Source organism: Neolamprologus brichardi, chromosome 12 (assembly GCF_056152115.1).
Source record: "Neolamprologus brichardi isolate AB-2024 chromosome 12, ASM5615211v1, whole genome shotgun sequence".
In the NCBI taxonomy this organism is placed as follows: Eukaryota; Metazoa; Chordata; class Actinopteri; order Cichliformes; family Cichlidae; genus Neolamprologus; species Neolamprologus brichardi.
In genome coordinates this window covers 18,262,939-18,289,387 of record NC_142115.1, presented here as the reverse complement: position 1 = coordinate 18,289,387, position 26,449 = coordinate 18,262,939, and the positions used below count along the sequence as shown (strand labels likewise).

The 26,449-nt window shown below is 38.1% G+C and overlaps 1 protein-coding gene across 2 annotated transcripts in view; it reads right to left on the bottom strand.

The window, feature by feature from the left end:
* The window catches only part of edil3a (EGF like and discoidin domains 3a), a 126,916-nt gene that overhangs the window by 85,548 nt on the left and 14,919 nt on the right, over positions 1-26,449 (bottom strand). The window contains exon 2 of one of the 2 annotated variants that reach the window (XM_006784125.2): positions 10,049-10,078. In XM_006784125.2, coding sequence (XP_006784188.1) covers positions 10,049-10,078 — 30 coding nt within the window. The remainder of the gene's footprint in view (positions 1-10,048; positions 10,079-26,449) is intronic. The other variant, XM_006784126.2, reaches the window with a different exon arrangement.

Below are 26,449 nucleotides of genomic sequence, written 5' to 3'. Positions count from 1 at the left end.
TAAAAAAAATAAAAATTAACTGTACACACAAGAGCAAATTGCAGCTGATAATATTCCACAGTAATTTTGGTATATGCTACAAAAGTGTACTTAGACATCGTTATCCAGCCAGTAGTCTAATAAACTAAACAATGGGTGTCCCATTAAACACATCTACAGTTTTTAATAGCACACAATAACACACAAAGTTTTAATACATAAGGTACACTGGGAGACATTGTGAGGTGGTGTTTAAGTAAAACTGCTTGACAGGAGAAACTGAGGATGAAAGGAGTGTCGGGAGAGTCTGTCTTTCAGTGACTGCTGCTGGTGTCTGTTGTCTAGAGGGCGGCCCAAGGCACCGTCTAGAAATCACTGAATGTGTCCCCTCCAGGAAGGCAACACTTCATTCTCACAGTGCTAAGCGAAAAGCACAGACTAGCTGCAAGGTAAAATGGAGCACCACCATCTATGCACTGAAATGTACCCACGGCGTCACCCACACATACGTACACACACAGATGCTCACACAAATAAGTCGAGTTTTGACTAAGCAGTTACTTAAATTTGAAACAAGATTATTATTATTTTTTAATTAATAAAAAGTGGCCATTGTGGTGAACAATTCACCAGTTTTAAGAGTTTCTGTTCATGTGTCCCCCAAAATGGAGAATCGTTATTAATACTGTACTGAATTTGTACTCCACAGAGCAAAATAATAGTCTCTGAAGAAGTGATTGCTCAAGTGATTGCCACTGTGAAAGTACTGCTGCTGTCCTGAATACTAGGGGCAGGCTAGCCAACCAGCAATTCTCTGAGGGTTTGAACAATATAAGGTGTAGTCTAAAGTTGTGAATGTGCTGCAGAATGGCCAACACAAACGCACTGTCTTTAATAGTTATAAATATATTGGTGCAAAAAACATTTTAAAAAGGTCACATGCTGTTCTTATTTTGCTCCAATGTACATTAAATTGTTAACTCAAATGACTGCAATGGCTTTTTTATTGAGATACTTGTTGCCCTTTGGTGTTCCAAAGTGCTTTTGTGACACAAAAGCGTTACCAAAAGACAGCAACATCATTTGAATTTCAGAAAATTGTAGCAAATTCACTCTACTAATAAACTGAGGCAATCCTTTAAGTCACTTCATTTGTATTGGAACGTACTGTTTTCTGCACAGTTTACTTCAGTGGATGTTTTTATTGCTTTCAGTGCTGTGCAAATGACCTCCACCAATAAAATCTGTCCATTTGGTTGAAGTATCCCATGTTGTGCACAGATAACCACAGTTCAGCATTCCTACAGAAAATCAAACGCTTATGCTGTACCCTGTCTGAGGGTCAGTGCTGCTCCGAACACAAAAGGCTCCTATGAGCCAAACACTAATTTGCAAGGGAATTCATATTCATAGCCACAAATCACATGTATTCATGCTGTGTAAACAAAACCCCATTCATCATTACCATTGTTTTCTCATCAATATTTGGGTGCACAGAACACTGGGAAGCTTCGCCACTAGAGAATTCATGCTTTGGGATTTAAGCAAACAATAGAAAGAATTTCAATAAAACAAGCAAAAAAAAAAGAAAAAACAGAAAATGCCTCAGTGTTACGCCGGTAATGATTAATAACTCTGTTGGAGCATGATTCTTTCCATGTTTGTTGCTGTTTTTTTCTTTCTTCTTTTTGTTTTTGTTCTCGTTATGGTATCTCTTTGCAACCCATAATGATAACTAAGGCTATGAATAAAAAATTATTATAACAAAACCTGTTGTGTATGATACAGCAATGAATTAATTAACTGGCAATGCCCACAAAACTGTGACATTCAAAATCTTTCATGAACTAGCCTGCAGCATAGGGCAAAATGTTAATGATGACGCCTAGATGCAAGCTTGTAGGTTTCATAACTCAAAAACCTGCCAATATCTGTCTAATTTTTTATACATTGAGTTGTACAACTGCACTGAGTCTGTCAAAACTTTGCAGATTGATGGGGCGTGTTCGTTGCTCACCTAGTGATGTGTGCGCACCATGCACTTAGGCTGAATTCTTACTGTGGTAGCCCAGGCTTGCATCCACCCCAGACTCCTTGCTGCATGTCAACCCTCGTCACCTACGCCTACACCCAGGCATCTGGGTGCTAGCTAGGTACATGTCAATTGATCATTTATTGTAGAATGTAATGTTTAGATTAAATCTTATTATAAACCACAAAATCATCGTCTTCCTGTCCGCAAACTCTTCCTACAGGATCACAAGTACAGCAACCAAATACGGGAGACATCTTTAGCCAATGGTTCTTATTCTATATCATGACGTTGTCATGTTGCCAAGCAACCAGCTACCATGGGCTAAAGTGACCCATGTTTAGCATTTATCCAACTAAATCAGCTTATAAAAGCATGATTTTGATTTCATTTATATCCACAAAACTTCAAATGTAGTATATTATAATACGACCATGTTACCTGTGAACCAGTTAATTGATATTTATATAATGCAACAGAAAGGGAGCTTTGTAAGGGACCCACAAAAATGGGCTAATTTTAGTACAGTATTTATTTTTTTGAATCTATTTATCTTTCATGCTTTTTAATCTATAAACAAGAGCTACCACATTGCCAACAGCATGAGCTGACTGCACAATCTGCATTTAGTAATGATATCTAACATGACTCTAAAGTTTAAAAAAGTCTGCTGAGAAAAGAACTAGCAAATCCGAATTCTTTCCATCAGCATGCCCTTGTAAGTTTCCTATCTTGTGATGCAATTTCTATTCCAGTCATTTTACAGTCATATCTTAGAGTTGACAGGGAAACTGTGCTTTGACAGGTCTCTTATTTCATTTTAAGCGATGGGAAACAAGAAGAAGTCTCAAGGGTGAGAATCTCATGCCCTCTTAAGTCAGTTTGACAAATTAGCAGCCACGAGCACAACATTTGACAACGTCAAGTAAAAAGCTGCAGCCTTAAATTGTTTACTATATCAACGGGGCAACCATTTCACACTAGCCCCAACCCATAAAAAGAATAGGAAAAAAATGAAGTAAATAAACAAATAAATACAAAATCACTACCGACCCTATTATTGTTCTCTCACTGGAATTAGTAGGCCTCTAGGTGTGAATTTCAAATGAGGTAATCCTATCGAAGTCATGCTATTTCAAAGCCTGGACCTGTATTAGCAATAATCAGAGTGGTGGATAATCAGTTGAACAGAGGCTTGTATAATAGCTTTCACAGAGGACCTGCTCACTGTGAGAAAGGGGGTTGACAGGTTTCAGGGCTCTTTTGATGTGATGATCTGTAGTCGCACCATGCTGTACTGACAGCATCTCTAATGGCAAGTGCATAAAACAGAAAAAGTGGGGACAAAAGGAGGTAGTGAGAGAGAGAAAAGAGGGAGGGAATGGTTTCTCAGTTAGTGTGTTAGAGAGATACAAAGAGTGTTCAGTATGACATCTACATTTGATTTCATAATTTCTGTCAAAAAAAAAAAAGAAAAACAGGAAGAAAAAAAACAAACGCCCCAATGTGCCAGAAATTAAGCAAACTTTTGTATGGTATGAGTTAAAAATAAGCCAAAAACTGAGGAACTGCAGAACTGTTATGAGTCAGGATCAGATACCAGATCACATTAGCACACATACAAAAATCTGACATCCACTCAGCATATAATATCAAAAACTATTCATCTGAGAGAGAGCAAATTGTCTCGCCAGTGGAAAACACCACATGAAAATTGCAACAGCTACTTTCGTGCCCTCGGTGGGCTGAGACTGACACAACTTTTCAGAAACTTACAAAACACATAAACCAAAACAAAACTGCGTTCTGTTTCTAATTTCTTGGGAAAATAATAGTTACAAAAACATTTTTAAAAAAAGAAATAAGTTTGTTTATAGTCTCCAAACTTTTCAACTAAGAGGATGATGATTTTTATTAAGAAAGAAGTGTTTTTTAATGCTATAAACAAAAAAAGAAGGAAATCCCTTATTCACTTCAACAGCTGCCCATTTCTAGAAAGGATTAAATACTGGGAGCCATGATGGAAGCAACAGAGAGGAAAAACCAAACACTACTTAGAAAAGAAGCAGCTTTCCAAGGAAAGGCAAGGGAGTAAACATGGTGCGCCATTAAATTGTGTTTTCTTCACACAAACACACACCATGTACAATGTAAGTTGTGTGTTGCTGATTGCTGGAAAGTATTAGCTGCTAATGCTACTACTACAGTGGCTTGCAAAAGTATTCGGCCCCCTTGAATTCCATGTGAAAGACCAATACAAAGTGGTGTACACGTGAGAAGTGGAACAAAAATCATACATGATTCCAAACATTTTTTACAAATAAATAACTGCAAAGTGGGGTGTGCGTAATTATTCAGCCCCCTGAGTCAATACTTTGTAGAACCACCTTTTGCTGCAATTACAGCTGCCAGTCTTTTAGGGTATGTCTCTACCAGCTTTGCACATCTAGAGACTGAAATCCTTGCCCATTCTTCTTTGCAAAACAGCTCTAGCTCAGTCAGATTAGATGGACAGCGTTTGTGAACAGCAGTTTTCAGATCTTGCCACAGATTCTCGATTGGATTTAGATCTGGACTTTGACTGGGCCATTCTAACACATGGATAAGTTTTGTTTTAAACCATTCCATTGTTGCCCTGGCTTTATGTTTAGGGTCGTTGTCCTGCTGGAAGGTGAACCTCTGCCCCAGTCTCAAGTATTTTGCAGACTCAAAGAGGTTTTCTTCCAAGATTGCCCTGTACCCTGGCTCCATCCATCTTCCCATCAACTCTGACCAGCTTCCCTGTCCCTGCTGAAGAGAAGCACCCCCAGAGCATGATGCTGCCACCACCATATTTGACAGTGGGCATGGTGTGTTCAGAGTGATGTGCTGTGTTAGTTTTCCGCCACACATAACGTTTTGCATTTTGGCCACAAATTTCCATTTTGGTCTCATCTGACGAGACCACCTTCTTCCACATGTTTGCTGTGTCCCCCACATGGCTTGTGGCAAACTGCAAACGGGACTTCTTATGGTTTTCTGTTAACAATGGCTTTCTTCTTGCCACTCTTCCATAAAGGCCACTTTTGTGCAGTGCACGACTAATAGTTGTCCTCTGGACAGAATCCCCCACCTGAGCTGTAGATCTCTGCAGCTCATCCAGAGTCACCATGGGCCTCTTGGCTGCATTTCTGATCAGCGCTCTCCTTGTTTGGCCTGTGAGTTTAGGTGGACGGCCTTGTCTTGGTAGGTGTACAGTTGTGCCATATTCCTTCCATTTTTGAATGATCGCTTGAACCGTGCTCCGTGGGATGTTCAAGGCTTGGGAAATTTTTTTGTAGCCTAAGCCTGCCTTAAATTTCTCAATAACTTTATCCCTAACCTGTCTGGTGTGTTCTTTGGACTTCATGGTGTTGTTGCTCCCAATATTCTCTCAGACAACCTCTGAGGCCATCACAGAGCAGCTGTATTTGTACTGACATTAGATTACACACAGGTGCACTCTATTTAGTCATTAGCACTCATCAGGCAATGTCTATGGGCAACTGACTGCACTCAGACCAAAGGGGGCTGAATAATTACGCACACCCCACTTTGCAGTTATTCATTTGTAAAAAATGTTTGGAATCATGTATGATTTTTGTTCCACTTCTCACGTGTACACCACTTTGTGTTGGTCTTTCACGTGGAATTCCAATAAAATTGATTCATGTTTGTGGCTGTAATTTGACAAAATGTGGAAAAGTTCAAGGGGGCCGAATACTTTTGCAAGCCACTGTAGTTTCAGTTAAATCACTAAATGAATGTAACTGTAATCAGAGTTACTGTTTGCCAACTTGTGTGCAAACACAAACTACTTGGTAAAATAGCAGTGAAACTGTTAAAAGTGCAGAAAACAGGAAATGAAAATTGCTCACCTTCAAAGTAAAAGTTGGGCTGTCTGAAATGTGCTGATTGATGACGGTCACAAATTTCAGTGTGTGGCGCACTTTTTCAAGTTTCACTACAGCTTAGAGATTAAATGGTATGTTTTCAGACAAAGTGCCATCTTCCATGTAAACTACAATTGACTACACACAGCAGCAGACACCTCCAGTCGCCAATCAGAGGCTGGCAGAGGTTTAACCAACCAGTCTCTGGGCCTGGGTGACTGAGACATAACATCGCTGTAGAAAGTAAAGCTTGTTCAGCAGCAGTGATGACTCTGTCATTCAAATACTTTTTAGGAGGAATTACACCTTAAGATGAATTTGTTATAATTGCATTACTCACTGTATTTTTAGCACAATAATAAATCTTTACAGATTAATAGTAACTATCCTAACACTGTGGATAATGCAAGGAGGAAACACTGGGAGCTTTCTTGGGAATTTAAATGTTAGCTGCTGCCCTGCTGTACAAGCCAAGACTTGCATAGTGATTGATGCATGATGTGTTGTGCCCAGCATGGGCATTGTGATTTCTTTTCTGACTGCAAAGAGAGGCCAATCAATCAGTTGTGAAATCCTGACCAGTGGTTAAACACAGGAAAGCATCCTTTGTTTCCTTGCAGATCAATCACAGAGATTTGACATTTTCAGGCTTAAGGCTACGTATGTGCTCTGTCACAGTTGCTGTCACAAGCATTAGCTCTCCCCAAATGTATAAGAATTCAGGCATTTGGGAGACAGTATTTCATGCTTTGCACATACTCTGCTTAGCCTGAAAGAAGTGATACAGCTAATAATAACGATAGCAGTCGATTTTTAGAAAGCACAGATGAGCTGAAAAGCTTGAGGTATTAATAGTCAGTTGAATTTATATGGACATGAATGAACCCAGAGCCCCTCGTTCATTATGTTTTTTTCTAGACTCAAAGAGAACAACATGTACAATCTGAATAATGTATTAACCCCAAATTGCCTTCTGAAGCCTTCATCGGAGTGTGAATGTGTGTGAATGTTTATTAGTTGCACTTGAGTTTAGAAGTGCTTGTATGAGTGGGGGTGAATGAGGCATGTTGTATGCAGCGCTTTGAGTACTCCAGGAGAGTAGAAAAGCGCTATATAAGAATCAGTCCATTTACCATATCTTCCTACTGCTTGTTGGGCTACATGCATTGTTTAGGGTTATGAGCAGGTCGGGCAAAGTATTGTCCCCATGTGACATATTTCTGCTGATCCCAAGGAAAAAGTTACTGTGCAGCAACATGGGAGGAAAGGCTTTTAATCTGGCACCATAAATATTAGTACGCAACTCCTGATGTTTTTGACAGCAACACAGAGCAGCCCTTACCCGACTTAGATCAACAACTGCTATTAAAAAAGTGAAATTTGGTAGACATGTAAATAACAAAACTGAAATGGCTGTGTGACTGTCAACTCTGAATTTCAGTTCCAATTTTGCCATCTTAAACAGTCCCCAGTTAACAATGACAAGCCAGGATTCAACCACACTGTTAGGCTTTCATAATATCTTTTAAAGAAAACACACACACATGCACAAACACGCACACATTTTACCTGCCTCAAGAGTTTGAAATTTACATTTAAGCTCTTCAGCTCAGAAGCTGCACCCTGCTACTTTGCTGAGACATCTGATATGCCCTAATTGCGTCAAATCTATTTTAACCTAGCCTTTTAGTATGATGACTTTACCGGCTCATGGGCTCATGGTCACTGCATCCATCCTGCATTTCAACTGATGGAAGCTGGCACTGCACCACCAATATTACATCGAGGCTCTCAGCGTGAGCCGCCGGACGGTTGGGCTTTTAGTGAGTCTTTGGCCTTTTATTCTCCTGTGCCCTTCCCACTCTCCCATTTCCGCCCATCAGGATTTGACAATGTCAGACAAATACACTTGAAGGTAAAAGTAGTAAGACTCGTGCAGCAACAAAAATGCTTTGGAATATGTCACTCAAAAGAAGAGGTCACATTGAAGACCACCATCCTTCTAGAAAGATCCAAAGAAAAGCAGAAATGAAGGCTGTCTTGTCAGAGACTAAATGCCATGAAAATGTCAGAGCCGTACCTTTTCTCGCAGGGGTCTCTTAAAAACTTTCTAAAAATTCCAATGTTTATTAGCAAAATCTAAATTATATATGTTAAATAAAATTCCCAGTCTACCAATAACATTTCTGAAAATATGACAAAGGCTGGCTCTAACTTGTTCACTGGAGAGCTAATATTCAACTTTCTACTTGGCAAATGTTAGTTTTACAATTAAATATGCTCAAATATGCTTCTTCGGTCTCAGTAGTATCCATGGTATTTTGACTGCACATACTGCAACCGCTGAGACTGTGCAATAAAGGTTTGGCGAACAGAATTCAGAAAATATATAGTTTTCTTGTTAAAGTGTAATTTATGCAGCCCCTGCAATTAGTAATGGAAGTAAAAAGGCCTTAAAAGTTTAAATTCCTCCAACCGAGGCAGATCAAAGAACAGCCGTGTTCGTGTGGGTTTTTTTTGATGAAATTGGTTTTGCTCATAAAACACATCAGGTGCTTAATAAACGATACTTTTATAGAATAAACTCACCGCTTTAAAGAGAAGCTGTGTAGATGACTTGGCAGTATTCATACACTGCCAAATAACCATAATAAACACAGACCAAACACAGCAAACAATATCCCCCTTTGTATGAATGGAGACAAAGTATGAAAACTGTGTAGAGTAAGGATATGAAATGCTGTGAAATAGCAGCTGATTCTTCAAACTTGTCATGAGCAATTTGGCCTTCCTCATCACTCTGTCCTATTTTCTGTCTCAGTCCAGTTCCAGGTCAGTGGTCATAAGTCATACCTAATTCAGTTCATTTTCTTACTCCATAATTATTTTTTCTTGCCGTGTTCTCGCTGCTCTGATCTGAAGTGAGTATAATACACGAAAAGTTGCTTTGAAATGCTTTTAGGAAAAAAGGATTTACGATAGGTATTTGTGCAAAGAGCAAGGTGCTGATGCCAAAAAGTAGTTTATACAGCAGGCAAACATATTTTAGTAGCAAAAGTAAACAGCAGTCACTGGACTTACATATTCCCTTGAGACGCCTGTCTAGTTTGTCTATTGTATCACATTCTTTGCATTGCTGCAGCAAAGTACTTCCTGCGGTATTATGTCTAATCTAAATAAATCATTCTTTTTTTAACCTACTTGATCTCCAACAAACCAGCAGGGATTAACATTAATGAAAGAAACATAGACAAAGACAATTACTGTAGATGTTGAGGATGCAACGAAAGAGGAATTATATATTCAGCTGCAGTACTTCCCGAGGATGTGAAGTGACATTTTAATTACATCACTGATGAAGATAAATCAGGTTCTTGTTTACTGTTGTCCTCTGTGGTCTTGCTTTTGTAATAAAACTCTTGTTACATTAGTTATTTCAATAATCAGAAGCAGTACTTTGGAATACCAAATATGCTACCTTAAAAATATGATTTTGACATCTATATGATAATTCAGAGATAAGTACTTTAGCATCTATTGGAGCCAGCAAAAAAAGAATACACTCAGTCCACTCCATAGGGAGTGAATACAATGTACATCAAGACTGACGCTAATGGCATGTATTTATGGATGCACTGCATTAACTCTAGAATAAACATATTGGAATTGCTATGGATTAATGCTGCTTTTAAGTAAATGGATTATAAAATCAGCACTCACACACAAGGACAAAAAAAACACCCTGAGAAATATGATAAGGGCTCAGGTATCCACCATATTTCATTTCCACTGAAAAACAGTCATGCAAAAGCAATCAGTGGACCAAATTGGACTGTGAGCTCAATCTCAAAACTCTGTACTAGACAAAGACAAGACATTTCTCAGATTCACACTATTAGAGGAAGTTTAAATAGGACTGCCTTATGAAGTGAGATGCTAAATGATGTAATCATGACTGTTTCTGGCCCGGCATGAGCAGGGAGTCAATGCAGGAATTAGACTCAGGAGTAATGAAGGAAGGACAAGGCTTGGCTCGTTCCATTTCTCTATCTCCCCCTCTACACACACACACTTGCATGAAAACAAATGAATGGAAATCACGTTACCAAGCATAAAAAATTCCCACCTGCTGAAGTTGGTTCCTCACCATCTGCTGCTGTTGAGACACAAAGGAGAAAAAGGGGGAAAAGGGAAGAGAGAAAATTCCTATTAGCTTCATCACAACTATGTATTTAATGCCGCAGCTGTATTGCAACAGATTCAGCTATACTGATAATTACATTTTTGTTTTTCTATCATATGCAAAGTTTCATTTAAGTGTAATTCCCTTGAGCACACAGTATGTGAAGGCAGACACACCTGCTACCTGTAGGGTGCAATATCCTGCCAACAGACATGCTCTCCAGTGCTGCCATGAAACGTAACCTGGCACAGTGTAACATCTGATGCCCCATCAATACTCGTGTCCTGGTCTGTTACCTTTCCCTAATATGTGTTCATCATTCTGGACCAATGTAGGATTAGCCCCTGTGGCATACTTACTTACTAGCTGCATCCCTGGCTCCCAAGACCCAGTCCAGCTTTGTGGCTTAGATTTGGCCTGTCTGCTACCATTACCACAACCCTCTGTCTCCATCATTAGTTGTGAAATTGGTCCAAAAGACGTGCCCAAAAGTTGGGCACAGATGCAGAGGCAGTCAACCGAGGGCATCAGATTCAAGGATGATAAATATGATTGTCATTATTATTGGGGATGAACAGAATGTGTTACCAGAAATGGATGGATGGACAAACGAGGCCTGAATGTACTGAGATTTGCTGCTGTACAGAGCATATTAAGTATGCGCGTCTATTATTTCTCAATAGCTAATGATGTTGCTTACCAATTCTTGCTTAATTAAAGTATGATTCAATGTCATGAGCATTTTTTTCATCCACAGCACTGAATACTAATTAGACATTAACATATGGAGAGGGTGAAGCCTGCATAAGCAGAAAAGCAGACATAGAGTGCCTGCATTGCACACAGGTGCAAATATATACAAAACCATCTGAGAAATCTGTTTCATTTCCAGCCACAACACGCAGAACCATTTGGAGACCAGATTTTATTCTTTTTATAAACCAAACATCAGCGCTCTGTCAGGTTCTGCTCCCTGTGGTGTTTTTGGATGTGGAAATCAAATAAAGTGCTCTCGGGGGATTTTAAATAAGTTTTCTTTTTATTTATTTCATTCAACACATCTCCTAAATGTCTAGCAAATTTTTTAGTGGATCACTAGATGTGGTACTCTTTAGACAGAAATAAACGATTTGAATCAAGACAGCATCTGTAAACTGAAGGGAAAAATCATTCACTTAGTCATAAATGTGATAAACAGATACAGTTAAAGAGTGAACCACAGCCTTTAATGCTGCTTTGACTGTGAGAGAAAGCTTCAACTGAAGCCACACAGAGTCAAAGCCAAGCACTTTCTCAACCTCTCATCTGCCTGGCAGCAGAAGCTCTCCTTTGTGTTTTACCATGCACACGGGCCAATGTAATCCCCAAACCGAGCGCATTCCACGGTTCACTTAGTGTGGTTTTCTTTCTGCTCCCGTTTTCTCTTCAGCCTTACCATAAGGGTCAAGACGCACACTTGCAAGCCCTCAGACACATACACACAAGTACACGTATGTGCACACACACAAAACTGCACACTTGATAAAGGCAAAAAAAAACAACATATGCCTCAGAGTGCAGACAACTATTCACACCCACACATAAATACACATGCTGAGAAGACAGAGATGCATAAAAGGATGGGTTTTATGTTCATCCAAGTGTTGAAGTGGTGAATCATAAGAGTGCATAAAATATTGAAAGTACAGTGGGTTGGCAAAATTTATGTCTCTAATTGTTGGTGTTCTCCATAAAAATAACAAAACACCCAGTGTTAGCTGAATCACATAGCTTATTTCCCACAGCAGTGAGCATCAGGATAAACTGTGGACAAAAAATAGACTATTGGTTTAAATAAATAATAAAAATATATCCTTTTAATTTTTTATTTTGTCATATAAAAGACGTCATTCCTTTATGTCTGTGAAATTTCTGACGCAAAAAAAGATGTTGTTGTGTGATGTATTGCTGTATTTTAGATTAGATTGAACATTAGCTGAACATGTAGGTAGATTACCTACATGTTCAGCTAGACTGAAATGGTGAAAGTGCAAAGTTTTGACTGGGAAACCGAGGTGGAGTCACTTTTGTTGTTGTCAGATTATTCGCTGACTTCCTGAAATCAGTAGCAGCAGAGATGATGTTGTGCATTAATGCTGAACCTCTTAGAGAGGGAGTCTGAATTATGATGCATGTGAGGTCTGATTGTGACGTGTTTAATGCCAACAGTAAATTATTGGCATCATAATGGTTGTGTTCTTATCATGAATTCTACCCAGATAGGCATTGTTTCAATAAATATCATTCTTAACCACAACTTAAAAACTGTTACTAACATTCTTGAGAAAGTGCCTCTAATTTTATGCTAAAATGTTAAAACAAAGTCATCAGATGAAATCTCTACAACAGAAAACAAAGAATTGCTGTATGCTGATTCAAAATTAACTGACAAACTGAATGTTGATATATTTTCTATTCATAAAATCCTGCAAATCCAACAAATCTTGTCAAAAGCTGTCATTAGAGCCTTACCAGAGTACTCCCTCCATTGGCTGGATCTATTAAAAATCTATTGGTTCGCCTATATCAAAAAGTGGTAAAAACACAGCTGTTCTTCTAGCCAACAAGCTATAAATATTACGTGGGTCATTCTATAGCAGGGGTAGGCAACTCCAGGCCTCGAGTGCCAGTGTCCTGCAGGTTTTAGATATCACCCTAGGTCAGCACACCTGAATCAAATGATTAGTTCATTCCCAGGCCTCTGGAGAACTTCATGACATGTTGAGGAGGAAATTTAGCCATTTGAATCAGCTGCGTTGGATTAAGGACACATCTAAAACCTGCAGGACACCGGCACTCGAGGCCTGGAGTTACCTACCCCTGTTCTACAGTATGGCTTATTGTCAGTTCTTCCCATATGTAGACACAAAAATACATTGCATGCACACAGTTAACTTTTTGAAAGTGTGTGTTTTGCCTTCCCATGCACTCCTTTCGCTGTCTTGTCTTTCCCCTCCCTGAACCTGGTATTATATTTGTTTACTGCAGGAGCAAACACAGGAATGGACAACAGTGTAATTCTTGTGGTATAGTCCTATATTATTGAGACAAATCCATAAAGTAAACTGACAGACAAGGGCAATACCAAGCATATTGGTGTACAATAAATACTTGATGCATTGATATTTCTTCAGACCACATTAATAAATTTGTAGAACATGGAAGGTTCTGGAGATGGCTTATTTAAATGGCCCCTCCTTCTTACCAGGAGAAGGTACTCTCTGTGAGATGATAAGCCTCTATCCCGGGACATATTGGTTTAATCTGACTGACAGCCAGGAGGCAGTAATAACCATCCATAATCTAAATAGGAACCAGTCAGGCTTTCCTGAATTGATATGACCTCAAGGTGTTCAGTGGAGATAGAGGAGCAAGTGCACAAGATGAACAAGCATAAAAACTATGCAGAGCATGCATACTGTACATACACATTCATATAAGGGTGAAGATACCCCTTTATATATTAAACAATAGGGTTCACCAATTTTTTTTACCATGATGGGTAAATATGTACACAGTACACTCACATTCCTTAATATGATAAGCCATTTTGATTTAGTAACTTTGTTTGCAAGAAGCATTTAAATCAATGACTGACCAACAAAAATCAGTTAGTACAGTTTAGTTAGTGGAGTTAAATGGCTGTGAAGTTTAGTATTTACAGCTTGTTTTACACACATAAACGTATCCATGAAAACCTTGAGGGTTATGCAATGTGGACCAAAAGAATGCCAACAGTACGTAGCCTGTTCAGCGATAATGCACACCTGGTCACTGAAGGCTGAGGATTATAACATGATGTGAATTATATTCTATGGCCTTCACGGTCACTCAGTCTGATTCACGAAGAATTTCACCCCCTTAGTTGAGTTCACTAGAAAATTTAAAGTTAAAACACAAACTGACCCTGTTCCAGTTCCACATAAAAGAAGGCGAAAGTGTTATTCTGAATTTTTATTTACTTTTTTTAATGTTAACATGTAAGTAAAAGTCACATCTGCAATGTCCCAAAGTTCTACACTTGTGCCAAAAATGAAAGGCATTTCTAACACAACGTTCCACAAGATGGAAAGTAAATAATGCCTCCTAAAGTCCTGGCACGTCCAAAGCAGCAAATCAAACTCGTGGCTTCATTTTTGCACTCTTCTTTTTGTCAGCAAGTAAGCGCTTTACATCTATTTATTGTTCTATTCTTCTTCTATTCTCTGTGTACAGAGAATTTTACTGCAGCCAAATTCCCAATTGAATGTCTTCTAACACACAGCAGAGCAAATGTTACATAGTGACTGATGCACTCTCCATTAAGGTTCATTGTTAACCAGCAGTCATTTTCCAGAAACTGCTGCTGAGCAAACGTCTAAAACAAACGTAAAGAAACAGAGAATTATTTGTCTGTTAGGCTTAATGTGAATCGATAAATACATTTGGACTTTGAGTGGGGCTAGGTTGCATGAAATATTTAATGTATTTTTCAGTGTTTTTTCCTAACCATTACCATTAACCTTATAACCCTGCAACACTTTAATACTAAAGACAGCGTTATTGTTTTGATGTACCTGCATTTGTCAGGGTAAGGGGTTAACACAATGATTGCACTGTTATTATGACAGCAGTGCATTACACAGTCGTGGGAGCCACTGACTGTTTTATGCTGTTGTGTTGACACTGACCCTCACCGGTGCTTTGTATCCTGGAAAGGTTGTGTAGGAACCTCATTTTGATGGTAGTTTTTTACAAGGATATCCAGCGGGTGTTTGAGTGGATGCCCCTTACATCAGTAAGGCAAATTACTATCCAGTTTTTTTTAAGAGATAACAAGCTAATGGAGAAGTTTGATCTGATTCAGTAGGTTGCCTTTCAGCAAACTTTTTTAGTGCTTAATTAGGGCTGATCAAATGAAAACCCAATAATGTTAACCAGAAAGAGGTAAACCCGAGTTCTGTCGAAAATAAAGGCTCTGTAAAGCTTATCACTCTCACTGTCATGGCCAGTGAAGCCATGGCAAAGTCGAAAAACGATCCGGGTAATGGATCGTATTCCCATTTAGCAGTGTAGCATCAAATATGACAGTCGGCTGTCAGTGCTAATGATGGCAGCCCAGACACCTCCTTGCTGGAGCTGACAAATCCTGTTTCTGTGTGCCAAGTAGCTCTACTGTAGTTATCTCAAGCAGTAAAACTTTTGTTAGAGTTCCCATGCTTCTTCCCAACATTTGGTGGTAAGTAGGAGATATGCTCAGCCTTAATTAGCATACAGTAGCTTTTCATAAAAAAAAAAGATCCATAAAATTATCACACAAACCAGTTTAATTTGCCACAGACCTGCATTTAATTAGTGCATGACTCAACCTGCAGCTTAAAAGGTTCCATGCGTTTTCAGCAATAAATGAGCAATAGTAATTATCGCAGTCACACTTCTAGTCACCTGCAGAATAGCAATGTCATAAATCATCACAGACTACTTCAAATGGTGATTCTAGGTAAAGGTATCATTTCTATGAGACACAATACAGGCAATAATCATTTACACTTTGCATGGTTAAGATGTTTAGAAAAGTCCTCTGGACTAGTGAAAGTGTAAACGCTTGAGACTTTGTTTCGCTTATAAGGCATTTACTGATATCAGCACAGCTTCCCATGAAGCCCATCAATATTTATGCGTGAAAATATCATTTTACTTCTTCTCACAGTGAATAAAAGAAACAAATGTCTAAAGTGGTTTGTTGCAAATGGGATTTAGTTAGTAGCACTGCAGCACATATGGCAGCCTTTATACATGTTCTACATTTGCACTAAAGATATCACCTTTCCCTGTGCTCCACAAAAACACACAAACACACACCCACAAACCATGAACAGATGCTCATTGCACATCTATCTCCCACATAAGAGCACCCTTAAAAGTGTTTGTTCCATCACTACGGTGCTTATTAACATTAAATCATCCAGCTATGGAGTGGGTGGCTAACTGTGAAATGACTCACAGACACAATACCAACAATAATTAGGGAGGCATTGTTGAGGCACTTCCTTATCATTAGTTGTTTTCCAACTAATGACAAGGAAGAATGCAGTAGCACAACCCTTTATATCAAGTGGAGTGGTAAGCACCATCTCTCTGTAAGTAAATAACCCATCCATCCTCATTTTACTTTTTTGTCAGCGGAGCAGGAGTGCAGGGTAAAGTATACCATTAATGTGGGGCTCTTTGACATGTGGTTTAGAAAGGAAAAGAAAGGCACCTCCCTACACAAAGATGTCAGACACTTATTCCTCACATCTCAACAACTCATATGACTTCTAGGGATGCTTTATGCACCATTACAACCTCTATGTAATAAAACAGGAGTAGGTATATTGTGAAAAATGGGGCAGGAGGTATGAAAAAAAAATCTCATTGGAAAGTTTCTGGCAAAATACTTCAGTTGTACAGCTGTGTTTCCTGATACAGCACAGAAATACTTACACTGTTTTATTAAACGGATATACAGGACATGTGGCTTAAAATTATTTTTTAAATAAACAATCCATCAAAATTCAGTGGTTATGTGAATTGTGGCTGTTATGTGCAAAGTACACAAAGAAAGTTGCGTTTTGCTGACTGTACTGCAAAAAAATGAAGTCGGAGAAACTCACAAACAGTCATATCCAAGACAAATTAATCTTGCTATGTTATCAATAGCCAAGGAGAAGTAGTGATTCTTGTCAAAACTGAAAAGTGCTCATAAAATGATAAGTATGAGTTGACCTTCAGGACAATGGCAAAGATCTGTTAGGTGATCTTTGTGTGCAAGTTTTCTAAAGACTATATGAGGATTAACAATTCTTGTGCATTGTGGAGTGATGGTGGAAAGGGCAATGGACAAGTTGCTGTCCATTGCCCTATGGCTTTGTAGCCTTAGACCAGTACAGGGGACCCATAATTAATGCAATGATGTTTAATGCCAGTGTGACAAGAATACGCAACTTTAGCTTTCTTTAGTCATCAAAATAAAGGATGACCTGCTGAAGTTCAACCTGAGCAGAATGGAAAAGAAAGCCACTTTTAAGTGGCTTTGAATGTGGCATGGTAGTTGGAGTATTTCCCACAGAACCTTCTCTAGGGTTTACAGAAAATGGTCCAAAAGAGAAAATACCCAGTGAGCGACAGTTCTCTGGGCAAAATTGCCTTTGTTAATGCCAGAAGTCAGAGGAGAATGGCCAGACTTCTTTGAACTTATTGTAAGACAACAGTAACTCGAATAACCACAGCCAATGTATGGAGAAGTGCATGAATGCACTACATGCTGAAGTTTGAAACAGATGTGCTACAGCAGCAGAAATCCACACTGGATCCTACTCCTGTCAGCTAAGAAGAAGAAAAAACGAGGCTACAATTTGCACAGACTGCTCTGATGAGTCTCAATTTCTGCTGCGACATTCAGATGATGGGGGTCAGAATTTGGCATTAATAACATTAAAGCATGGATTCATCCTGCCTTGTATCACTCGTTTAAGCCTGTGATGGTAGTGTAATGGCCTGGGGGATATTTTCTTGGCAATCTTTGGGCCAATTGCTGACAAAGTCCTTCCCTTTATTATCACAGTGTACCAATCTTCCAATGGCTGCTTCCAGCAGAATAACATGCCAATTCACAGAGCTCAAATAATCTCAAACTGGTTTCTGGAACATGAGAATGAGTTCACTGTACTCAAATGGCCTCCACAAGTCTCCAGAACTCAATCCAATAGAGCCCCTTTGGGATGGGAGATTCACATCATAGATGTGGAGCTGACAAATCTTTAACAGCTACATGATGCTATCATATCAATATGGTCCAGAATCTTTGAGGAATGTTTCCAGCACTTTTCTAAATCTGTGCCACAAAGAATTAAGTTTGTCCTGAAAGCAAAAGGTGATCCAACCAGGTGCTATTAAGGTGTACCTGCAAAGTGGCTGGTGCGTCTGTATGATAATGGCATGTTATTCATATATCTGCTGCAATTATGTGTCTCTCTTAAGACACAAGTTTAGGAGACTTAAATATAAGGATTTTCTTTTTCTGTAGCAAGTATTCAAACCATATGGCAACATATTCACAATATCAAAAATGCACAAGGTACATATTGTGTTCAGAATTAAGAAACTGATGTGTGCAAACACAGAGCCGTAATATAAGACAGATTCTCATTTTTTTTAAGTATGACTGATTCAAAAAATTCAATTAAAAAGAAATGTAAAATTCCAGAAACTAATAATATGACAAACTGTATGTGAATGCATGTGGAAGAGGTGCTCAGTCAAATAAAGCATCAAATTGCTATTCCAAGCATAAGATAATGAAAACCCCATGGATGAGTCTGTCTGCAGAGAAGTGTTTTTGTAATGTGGTCAATACAGAGCCCAGACATATCCAAGGTTTGATTCATACTGTTTTTTTTGACATGGAATCGATATGTTTCTTAGTCTTAGAGTCAGTGTGCAAAACAAAGTGTCAACAAAATAACATATGTTCTTGAAGGTAACTTAGTCTGTATGATTTATCGAATTCTACCACAAGAATACAGTAACAGGAAAAAAGTCTGACAGCCTAACAGGCAATTATCAATAAAATGAAAACTCTCATGCTGGTTACTGAAACCCTTTACAAATAAAATGCGATTGATTGACAGGTAAGAGATAGAAAACTAAAACAAGCAAGTGCCTTTCAGTGCCATAACAAAACGATTCATTTGCATTTTAACTTTTGATACTCTTCAAAAAACAATCATTAACTGACTAACACTCTGTTTATTGAGATTCCTTGGCAAAGACGTTAATATGTAAATATAATATCACAAAACTAACTGATAAAAGAACAGATGGCCAGGTAACCTCTGGTTCTTCTGCTGTAAACTGGTGTAAACCTTTCATAAACCAGAACATCAGTGAGATAGTGGTTAATTCAGCTCCGCAGCTATAAAAGTTTAAAGTCATTTGAACAATACAGCAGGAGGAGTAGTGATGCTTTTGGGTTCAGTGATTCATTTCATTTTTGGTCATATTGAATAAAATATTAAATCCATTTTGTAAATGTTTGTAATTTTAAAGAAGAAGAGGAAATTATTCAGAAATTGTGATTGAAAAAAACTAAAAAAAAAACTAATCTCAAGGCTTTATAATGAGTCTATGACATTGTCACCATTATGTCACCCACAAACTGGTGAGTGACGTGGTAGCTATGGCCATTTTTTATACATTGTTCTCAGGTAGATGCGATTTGCATCTCCACTCATAAATTGGTGATTTTTTTTTTTTTTTTTTTTTTAAATAAAGCTGTTTTCAATCTTATGTATGCAGAGCATATTCTGCCGGGGTGTTGTACAACCAATAAACAAAAGCAAATGAGGTGCCTGAGTGGTAGAGCGCACAACCCCATTATGCAGCAGAAGCTCTTTCCTAAAATTTTATGGTAATTTTCCACCCCTTTGTATCAGAAACCTGTGTTTACTTCAATTATCTGAGATGGAACTCTAAAGGTTAACTGCTATTGTCTTTCACAAAAAAATAATAAAAGCTCTAGAACAGCTGAACTGACACAGTGAGGTTATTTGTTTTATTTTATTTTTATGTCTTTTTTTTAAGTCAGGTTGTATAACGCCTGTACACTCATATGATACACTAAACTGTCAAATGTGTCAGTTGTATAATTTGTGGCACAGAAATCTGCTGTCATGGGCTTTGGGATGTACTTAAGGCAAACACCTACCAGAGCCGCCATCTGTTATATATAAAATTCACTACTTGACACTGACAGTATGAGAAACAACGCCCAGGATCACAGTAGTTGTTTAGTTCCTAAAAATTATTTTGTAGGAAAAGAATATTTTGATGGCACAGACTTTGAAGAAGGAAAAGGCGCTTAAAGGTCATCAGGACAGCTTTCCCCGTGTGCGGTGGTGCTTTATTTTCAACAGAAGGGCCTCTGAAGGTAAAAGAATTGTTCATCCAGAGATTTGGCTCATAAATAGTGGGGGAAAAAACAAGGAAAAAGACAACACTGTAAGTCAGCATGACTGGCATATACAGAGTGGGCCATTTATATGGATACACCGTAATAAAATGGGAATGGTTGGTCATATTAAAGTCCTGTTTGTGGCACATTAGTATATGTGAGGGGGCAAACTCCTCAAGATGGGTGGTGACCATGGTGGACATTTAGAAGTCGGCCATCTTGGATACAACTTTTGTTTTTTCAATAGGAAGAGGGCCATGTGACACATCAAACTTATTGGTAATGTCACATGAAAAACAATGGTGTGCTTGGTTTCAACGTAACTTTATTCTTTATTTTATTACGGTGTATCCATAAATGGCCCACCCTGTATATTACCAACACACCTGATACTGTTACACACTGTGATACTGATACATAAGAACAAAGCTTATGTTAGGGTTTTACAAATTAGGGTTCAAATATCAGCTTAGATACTCGTTCACAGCAGGATGAGCGCTGTGTTCGCCTCCTCCTGTTGTTACAGCATATAGCTCTACTGCAGATAGGCAGGCACGCAGCTCTGTCACTCACTAGTAACGGAAGTAGCTGGCGTTCACAATACTGAACAACACTTTAAGAGGAATGTCAAGCAATTGAACAGCTACCATAAATATTAAAGAAGCCAACGCACACATTAACGTTAGCCATCTAACTATTAGCAGTGATACGATTACCACATTAGCCATCCGTTAAGTTATCATTAAGGTAACAGCTAGCAGCTATGATTAATATTAACAACAGTTAGCAGGCCTGCCCACGTGTAATGCAATGTTAATTCAATGCTACAAGTTAATACAGTGTTAATACACAGTGTTCATTTAACAGAATATCATAATTATTTATGTCTAAAAAGTGCTGTTTGGCTTAAAGTCAAAGAGGGAAGCTGAGAAACATCTACTAGCCTACAGAAACCAACTCTCCCTCAGAAAATCTAAAATAAAAAGTGTTGTCAAATATATACACCTTTCACTTACGCTGTTTTTTTTCTGCCATTAATAGCTATAGTAAAGACTGAAAGGAAAGAGAGAGGAGAAGACGTGCAGCAAAGGGCCAGACTCGAACCCGGGCCAGCAGCTATGGTCGCCTGCTCGTCCCACTGAGATAAACCAGCGCCCTACACTTTTGTTACTGTATGTTTTATGCTATTTAAACCACCTGAACACCGGTGCCATCTTGCTCTACTCTTTATTAAAAAAAACCTTGGTATCACAAATTTCATTGAGTAACCAGTATTTTCATTGCTTCTAGCAAGGAAGCTTGGCTACATGATTACAACTTGTGACCCGTTTAATTTAATTTAATTACTCTATTATAGTATCAAACTACTGTAGTATTTGTCAAGCTGGAGAAGAATATCTGAAATTAAAAAGGAATCAATCCACGTCAAGAGGTCTCATTTTTTATTGTGTTCACCAAATAACAAAGCAGGGAAAATATAAACTAAATCTTGGTTTCCTTTTGAAGTGTGTAGCTAAAGAATAATTTGTTCCCATCAAACAAGAGAGGAGAACCTCCTGACTCATTCCACTGTATTGTTAGTGTAGAGAAAAGGAAGGAGGGGTGAAATTCTCACTCCTCCTTAATTGGATGTAATAGCTAGAGGGAATAAACTTGGTTTGGCCTCAGGGAGGGGAAAGTAAGAAGAGAGCGAATATGTTTGAGAGGGCTGAAAATGCTAAACATCCATGGAAAACTATAAAGACAGACAGTGTGGTCCTGGTAAGCTGAACACGCATGCAGACTACCGTTCAGAAACTGCCTTATAAAGATAAAGGCACAAAGAGAAGTAGAAAAAAAATTAACATACAGGAATATGGACTGGAATTAAAGTCACCAGAGAAGCGAGACAGAAGAGAGAGATCTAAAGGAAGCAGCACATCACACAGATGAAATGGGTAAACGATAACAGAGCTCACACTGGCCACCAAGTCTGTGAAAGCTTATCGAAGGTCCTGGTCCAGAGAGACGATATCTACGCCTTTGCTGCAGGGACATTTGAGGATGAAAGAAACCTAAGGTGCTCCTATTAAGTCAGACAGTTGGTGAGCACATTCCTTTACACCGCCCCCTCTGAGTTAAACAGATTTCTATATCTACTGGAAGTAAGGGGGTGAAACAAAGGGCTCAGTCAGGTTTTACTTTATAACAAGGAAATTTAAGTCTGTTGATGTTTGATATTAGTTCAGCTTTTTTACTTATTCTTAAGGCATTTACAACCTGCAAAGTGTGTTGATATTTTTTGAGCTGTCATGGGAGATGTCATGCTTTATGATATGGCCTGCAAATATCATTTTTCCTAATACACTTAAATGTGAACCCATTGACGAATACAGTCACGCCGGTGTTTTGATCTAAGTAACCAATGCAAGCATTTCTTTGCATTTAAGCACTGCTTTGTTTCATTATAAGTTTCTCATTTTAAACTAACACGCAATAAAAGGGGAAATTGAAACCAAACAAAACAGAACAGTATTTAATTGAACCAGGCAATTGGATACATTTACTTTATTAACTGTTAAATCTAAATTCAGAAGGAACTCAATCTCTCTTTTTCTGTATTTTCTAAGAGAGTTCCAATAAACAACAGCAAGAGGTGTAGCTGTGGCAAACTATGCGTTCAATATATTCCCCACCCTCGTAAGGAAGGAGGCACAGATGTGTTTCCAACACTGGCTAAAATGCAGAGAGAAGCATACATAATACATAATACATAAGAAAAGCAAATTATTTCTCGTTTATTTGTGGGGGGCTTTTAAATCTGTTGTTAGGCATTAAACAAACAGTTGTTTCAACTCTGTTACAACTTTGATCACTATATGTTAAAAGCATTTATGATCCAAAATTCACATCCCATAATTGGTATGGTTTGGTTGAGCTCCAGTCAGTGTGAGGCCTGGGGTATCACCAAATAATCACCTCAAAGGCCTGCACACCCAAAAATCTGTCTTTGGAGTCCTTGTCATAAAGCAACTTCTGTTACCACAAAAGGATCCAAAAATGGAGCTCAAACGATTGGAGATCTCTCTCCAGCCAGGAGCATCCTCTGAATTTTATAAGTTTGGTTATGCTGAAATCACTTTCTTGCTCTTTTCTTGCCTCTACTGCTTCTCTGACCTCATAGTGGGAGTGTGCTAAATTTATTTTTTAGCCACTCTGTACAGAGATATATTCCCAGAGGAGCTCAAAATTCCAGATAAGACCATCAAGGCTAGAGTCCGTGGTGTGGTTAAGACCTAAACTGTGCTTAGAGAAAGAAAAAGTAGAGTGGCTTGAAGTGAGGGAGGGGTTTTAAAGAAATGCCCATCTAGCTTATTTCTTTTCTTTTGTGTAAAGGTCTCCATCCTTGTTAAGAATAAGCTGGTCCCCCATTCTGCCCTCTACTGTTCTCATTACTGTGCATCCTGCCTCAGCCAGCACTAAGCCCTGCAGAGGTGCACAGAGGGCTTTCGTCTGAGGATAAGATCGATACTTCTCCTCATCATGGGCCAGGGGCAGCGATAATGCACTCAGCCCAAGGCCTAGAGGGTTCACAGGATTTTTTTTTTTCAGCAACTTGGGATCTAGCTTTTTCTGAGGTGAACCACTACAGTGTGAACCATGACTACAGAACAAATGTATGCAACGGTTACAGAACAACAAAAACATTTTAGATTTGAAACAATTAAGAGGTCCTTAAAAAATCTTTGATACACAGATGCAGAAGCACGACCTTAACTGACAGGGAAAAGTATTCACTGCTCATATTATGCACCTGTCATGAATGTCTTATTAATCTAGTACTTACAATTTGGATTTAACATCTTTCAGCCCTATCCAAGGGATAATGACTGAGTGGTTCAACCAGCAGACCCAACAATGCACTGTGCCTAAGCAATCCTCTTTTATATAAAGTCTTTCCTTGACACACTAGTTGCATTGAAATACACAGCGTCAAAATTTAAGTGTGGGTTATCATGTTAGTGTCCTTTCTCAAGCATCTATTCTATTAAATAGTAGTGGCTGCTTTTTTTTTCATAAGTATTGCATTATGTTACTTAATTATTCCCTGGAGAAAGCAATTCTTTGCAAACATATTGTTACATTACTTTTAAATGACTCCATAACATGGCCTGAGACACACTGTCAAATTTAACATTTAACAATATGAAACACGGAGGCTGCAGTTCCACACACTGAGAAAAATACCCATCGTAATGAGGAACACAAGCTTGTTCCTTAGGTGTTTATGTATTACACAAGGCCATTAAAGACAGAGGCATTAAAGCTGGAAAACAGCCCAAATAGCACTTCCCAACACCAAAGTGATTCTGCTGTTTAACTAACCTCCGAACGATCTCTGCTGATTTTATACTTTGTTTTATTTTATGTTACTTATACAAAGTGTTCAAGAGAAAGTTAAATGCTGCAGTACTTATTTCAGGTTTAGTATCCCTTTAGGCTGATATTAAATATCCTATTAAAGATGATTACCATGCTTTCACAGTTCTGAATTTTGATCTGAAACACAGAGTTCATAAATATGACTCTTATAAAGGAAAATAAGCTGGGGTGATGAGGTCAACAATAAAAGCTAGTGCATGCCTGTGCTATTGTTTGGCCTCCTGTTGGCACCTAATGTATGTAATTAAATTGAGAAATGTGAAAAAAAGTAGGGGTGGTAGATGTTTTAATGCTGAAAAAGGGGTCATTTTAGCCATCTGCTAGGTGGTTGCTAGGCAACGTCCCAGCATCATAACGCCATGCATAATTAAACTTTTGTAGTGATACATTTTATTTTATTGTCATAAAATAAAAATATATACAATGTTTTTGTAAGGTGTTCTAGGTGCATAAATGCTAAAAATTGGTACAAGGTAGGCAAGACAATAACATCATAATACCTGATATGATAATATTTCATATAATGACTTTCAGTGTCATAACATGTAATGTATATGCCAAGTGTGGTTGACAAACCTAACAAAACAAGCAAGTGAGACAGTTTTCCATTTGTTTATGAAGGAGAAAAAAACAAACGATCAAAAATATAGAAAAGGTAACACTTCTTAATATGGCCTGTGACTATTAGATTTACTTACAAATACTTAGGGGTACATATTCTGCAATTTCAGAGGTAATAGTCAGGTTGTTACAGGAAACAGTGAAATAATTATACTGTAAGCAAATTTAAATAGTGTATGTGTAAGTAATTTTATGTTGTGCATTAGTAATTTAAAGGTTTTTTTACACAATAGAAGACAAATTATACTGTAAGTGATTTTAAGTACAGTATAAGTGATTTTAAGTACTCCATAATTTTTTGGTGATGATTGAGTATTATGGAGTGAATTAATGTTGCATTTTTACATCTTTATTTAATACTCATTATGTTGATGTGCACGATGTTCTATTATTCGACTGTGTTAAGTTGTCTGACGCCACTCCATAATACGAATCTTGCCCTGAAAAATAAAATGTACTTACAATGTAAGATTTCCAAATAGGTTTTTCCACAAGAAATTATGCAGTAAATTAGTTATACAGTACTTAAAATTACACAAAAATTTGTGTCTCCTTTCCTGTAAAACACCTGAAGTCATTAACAACAAAAATTACTTGCGTTATTACTTACATTTACCTATATTACAACTGTTTATCTGTTCCCTTTAAAAGCCTCACTTGCTACCTCCTTTATCCAGTGCACCTTGCTAAGTATTTGTATGTCAATATAATTACCCTGTAATTTCAAACAAAATACACTGACATTTAATTACAGGGGATTACACTTTTTTTCCGAAGCCATAAGGAGAAGTAGAATAAAAAATAGAAAACTTTCTTTTATTCAATTAGCTATCTATCAAATTACAGAAAAAATAGAAACATGGATATCCCTCAGTCACAAAAGTAAAAGCCAAAACAATTAAATAGTGCTCAAATCTTTTCTCTGATGTAATTCTCAGACAGGCAGAGACGCATAGCATCAAGGCTTTTTGATGGATTGTGCTAATTATTATGATTCAAAAGCATCCTATTTCAGGTTCTTGCTCATTAAGAGCTAGAAAAGCTAATTGGATTAAGTAAATATGTCATTTTCCAATACAGCCATATCACACAGGAGTAATGCCACTTGGTGCCTTTCAATTTTTTTAATAATTGCGGTCATCAGATTACGTATTTGCACAGACATATTGAGCAGTGTGGTACAGCTATTTCATACTGCTAATTGCTGTAATGCCATCAGACATATTATTTTCAATGGTTATCACTCATATAATGGGCACCTATATCATTCTCTAGCATGCTTTGATATA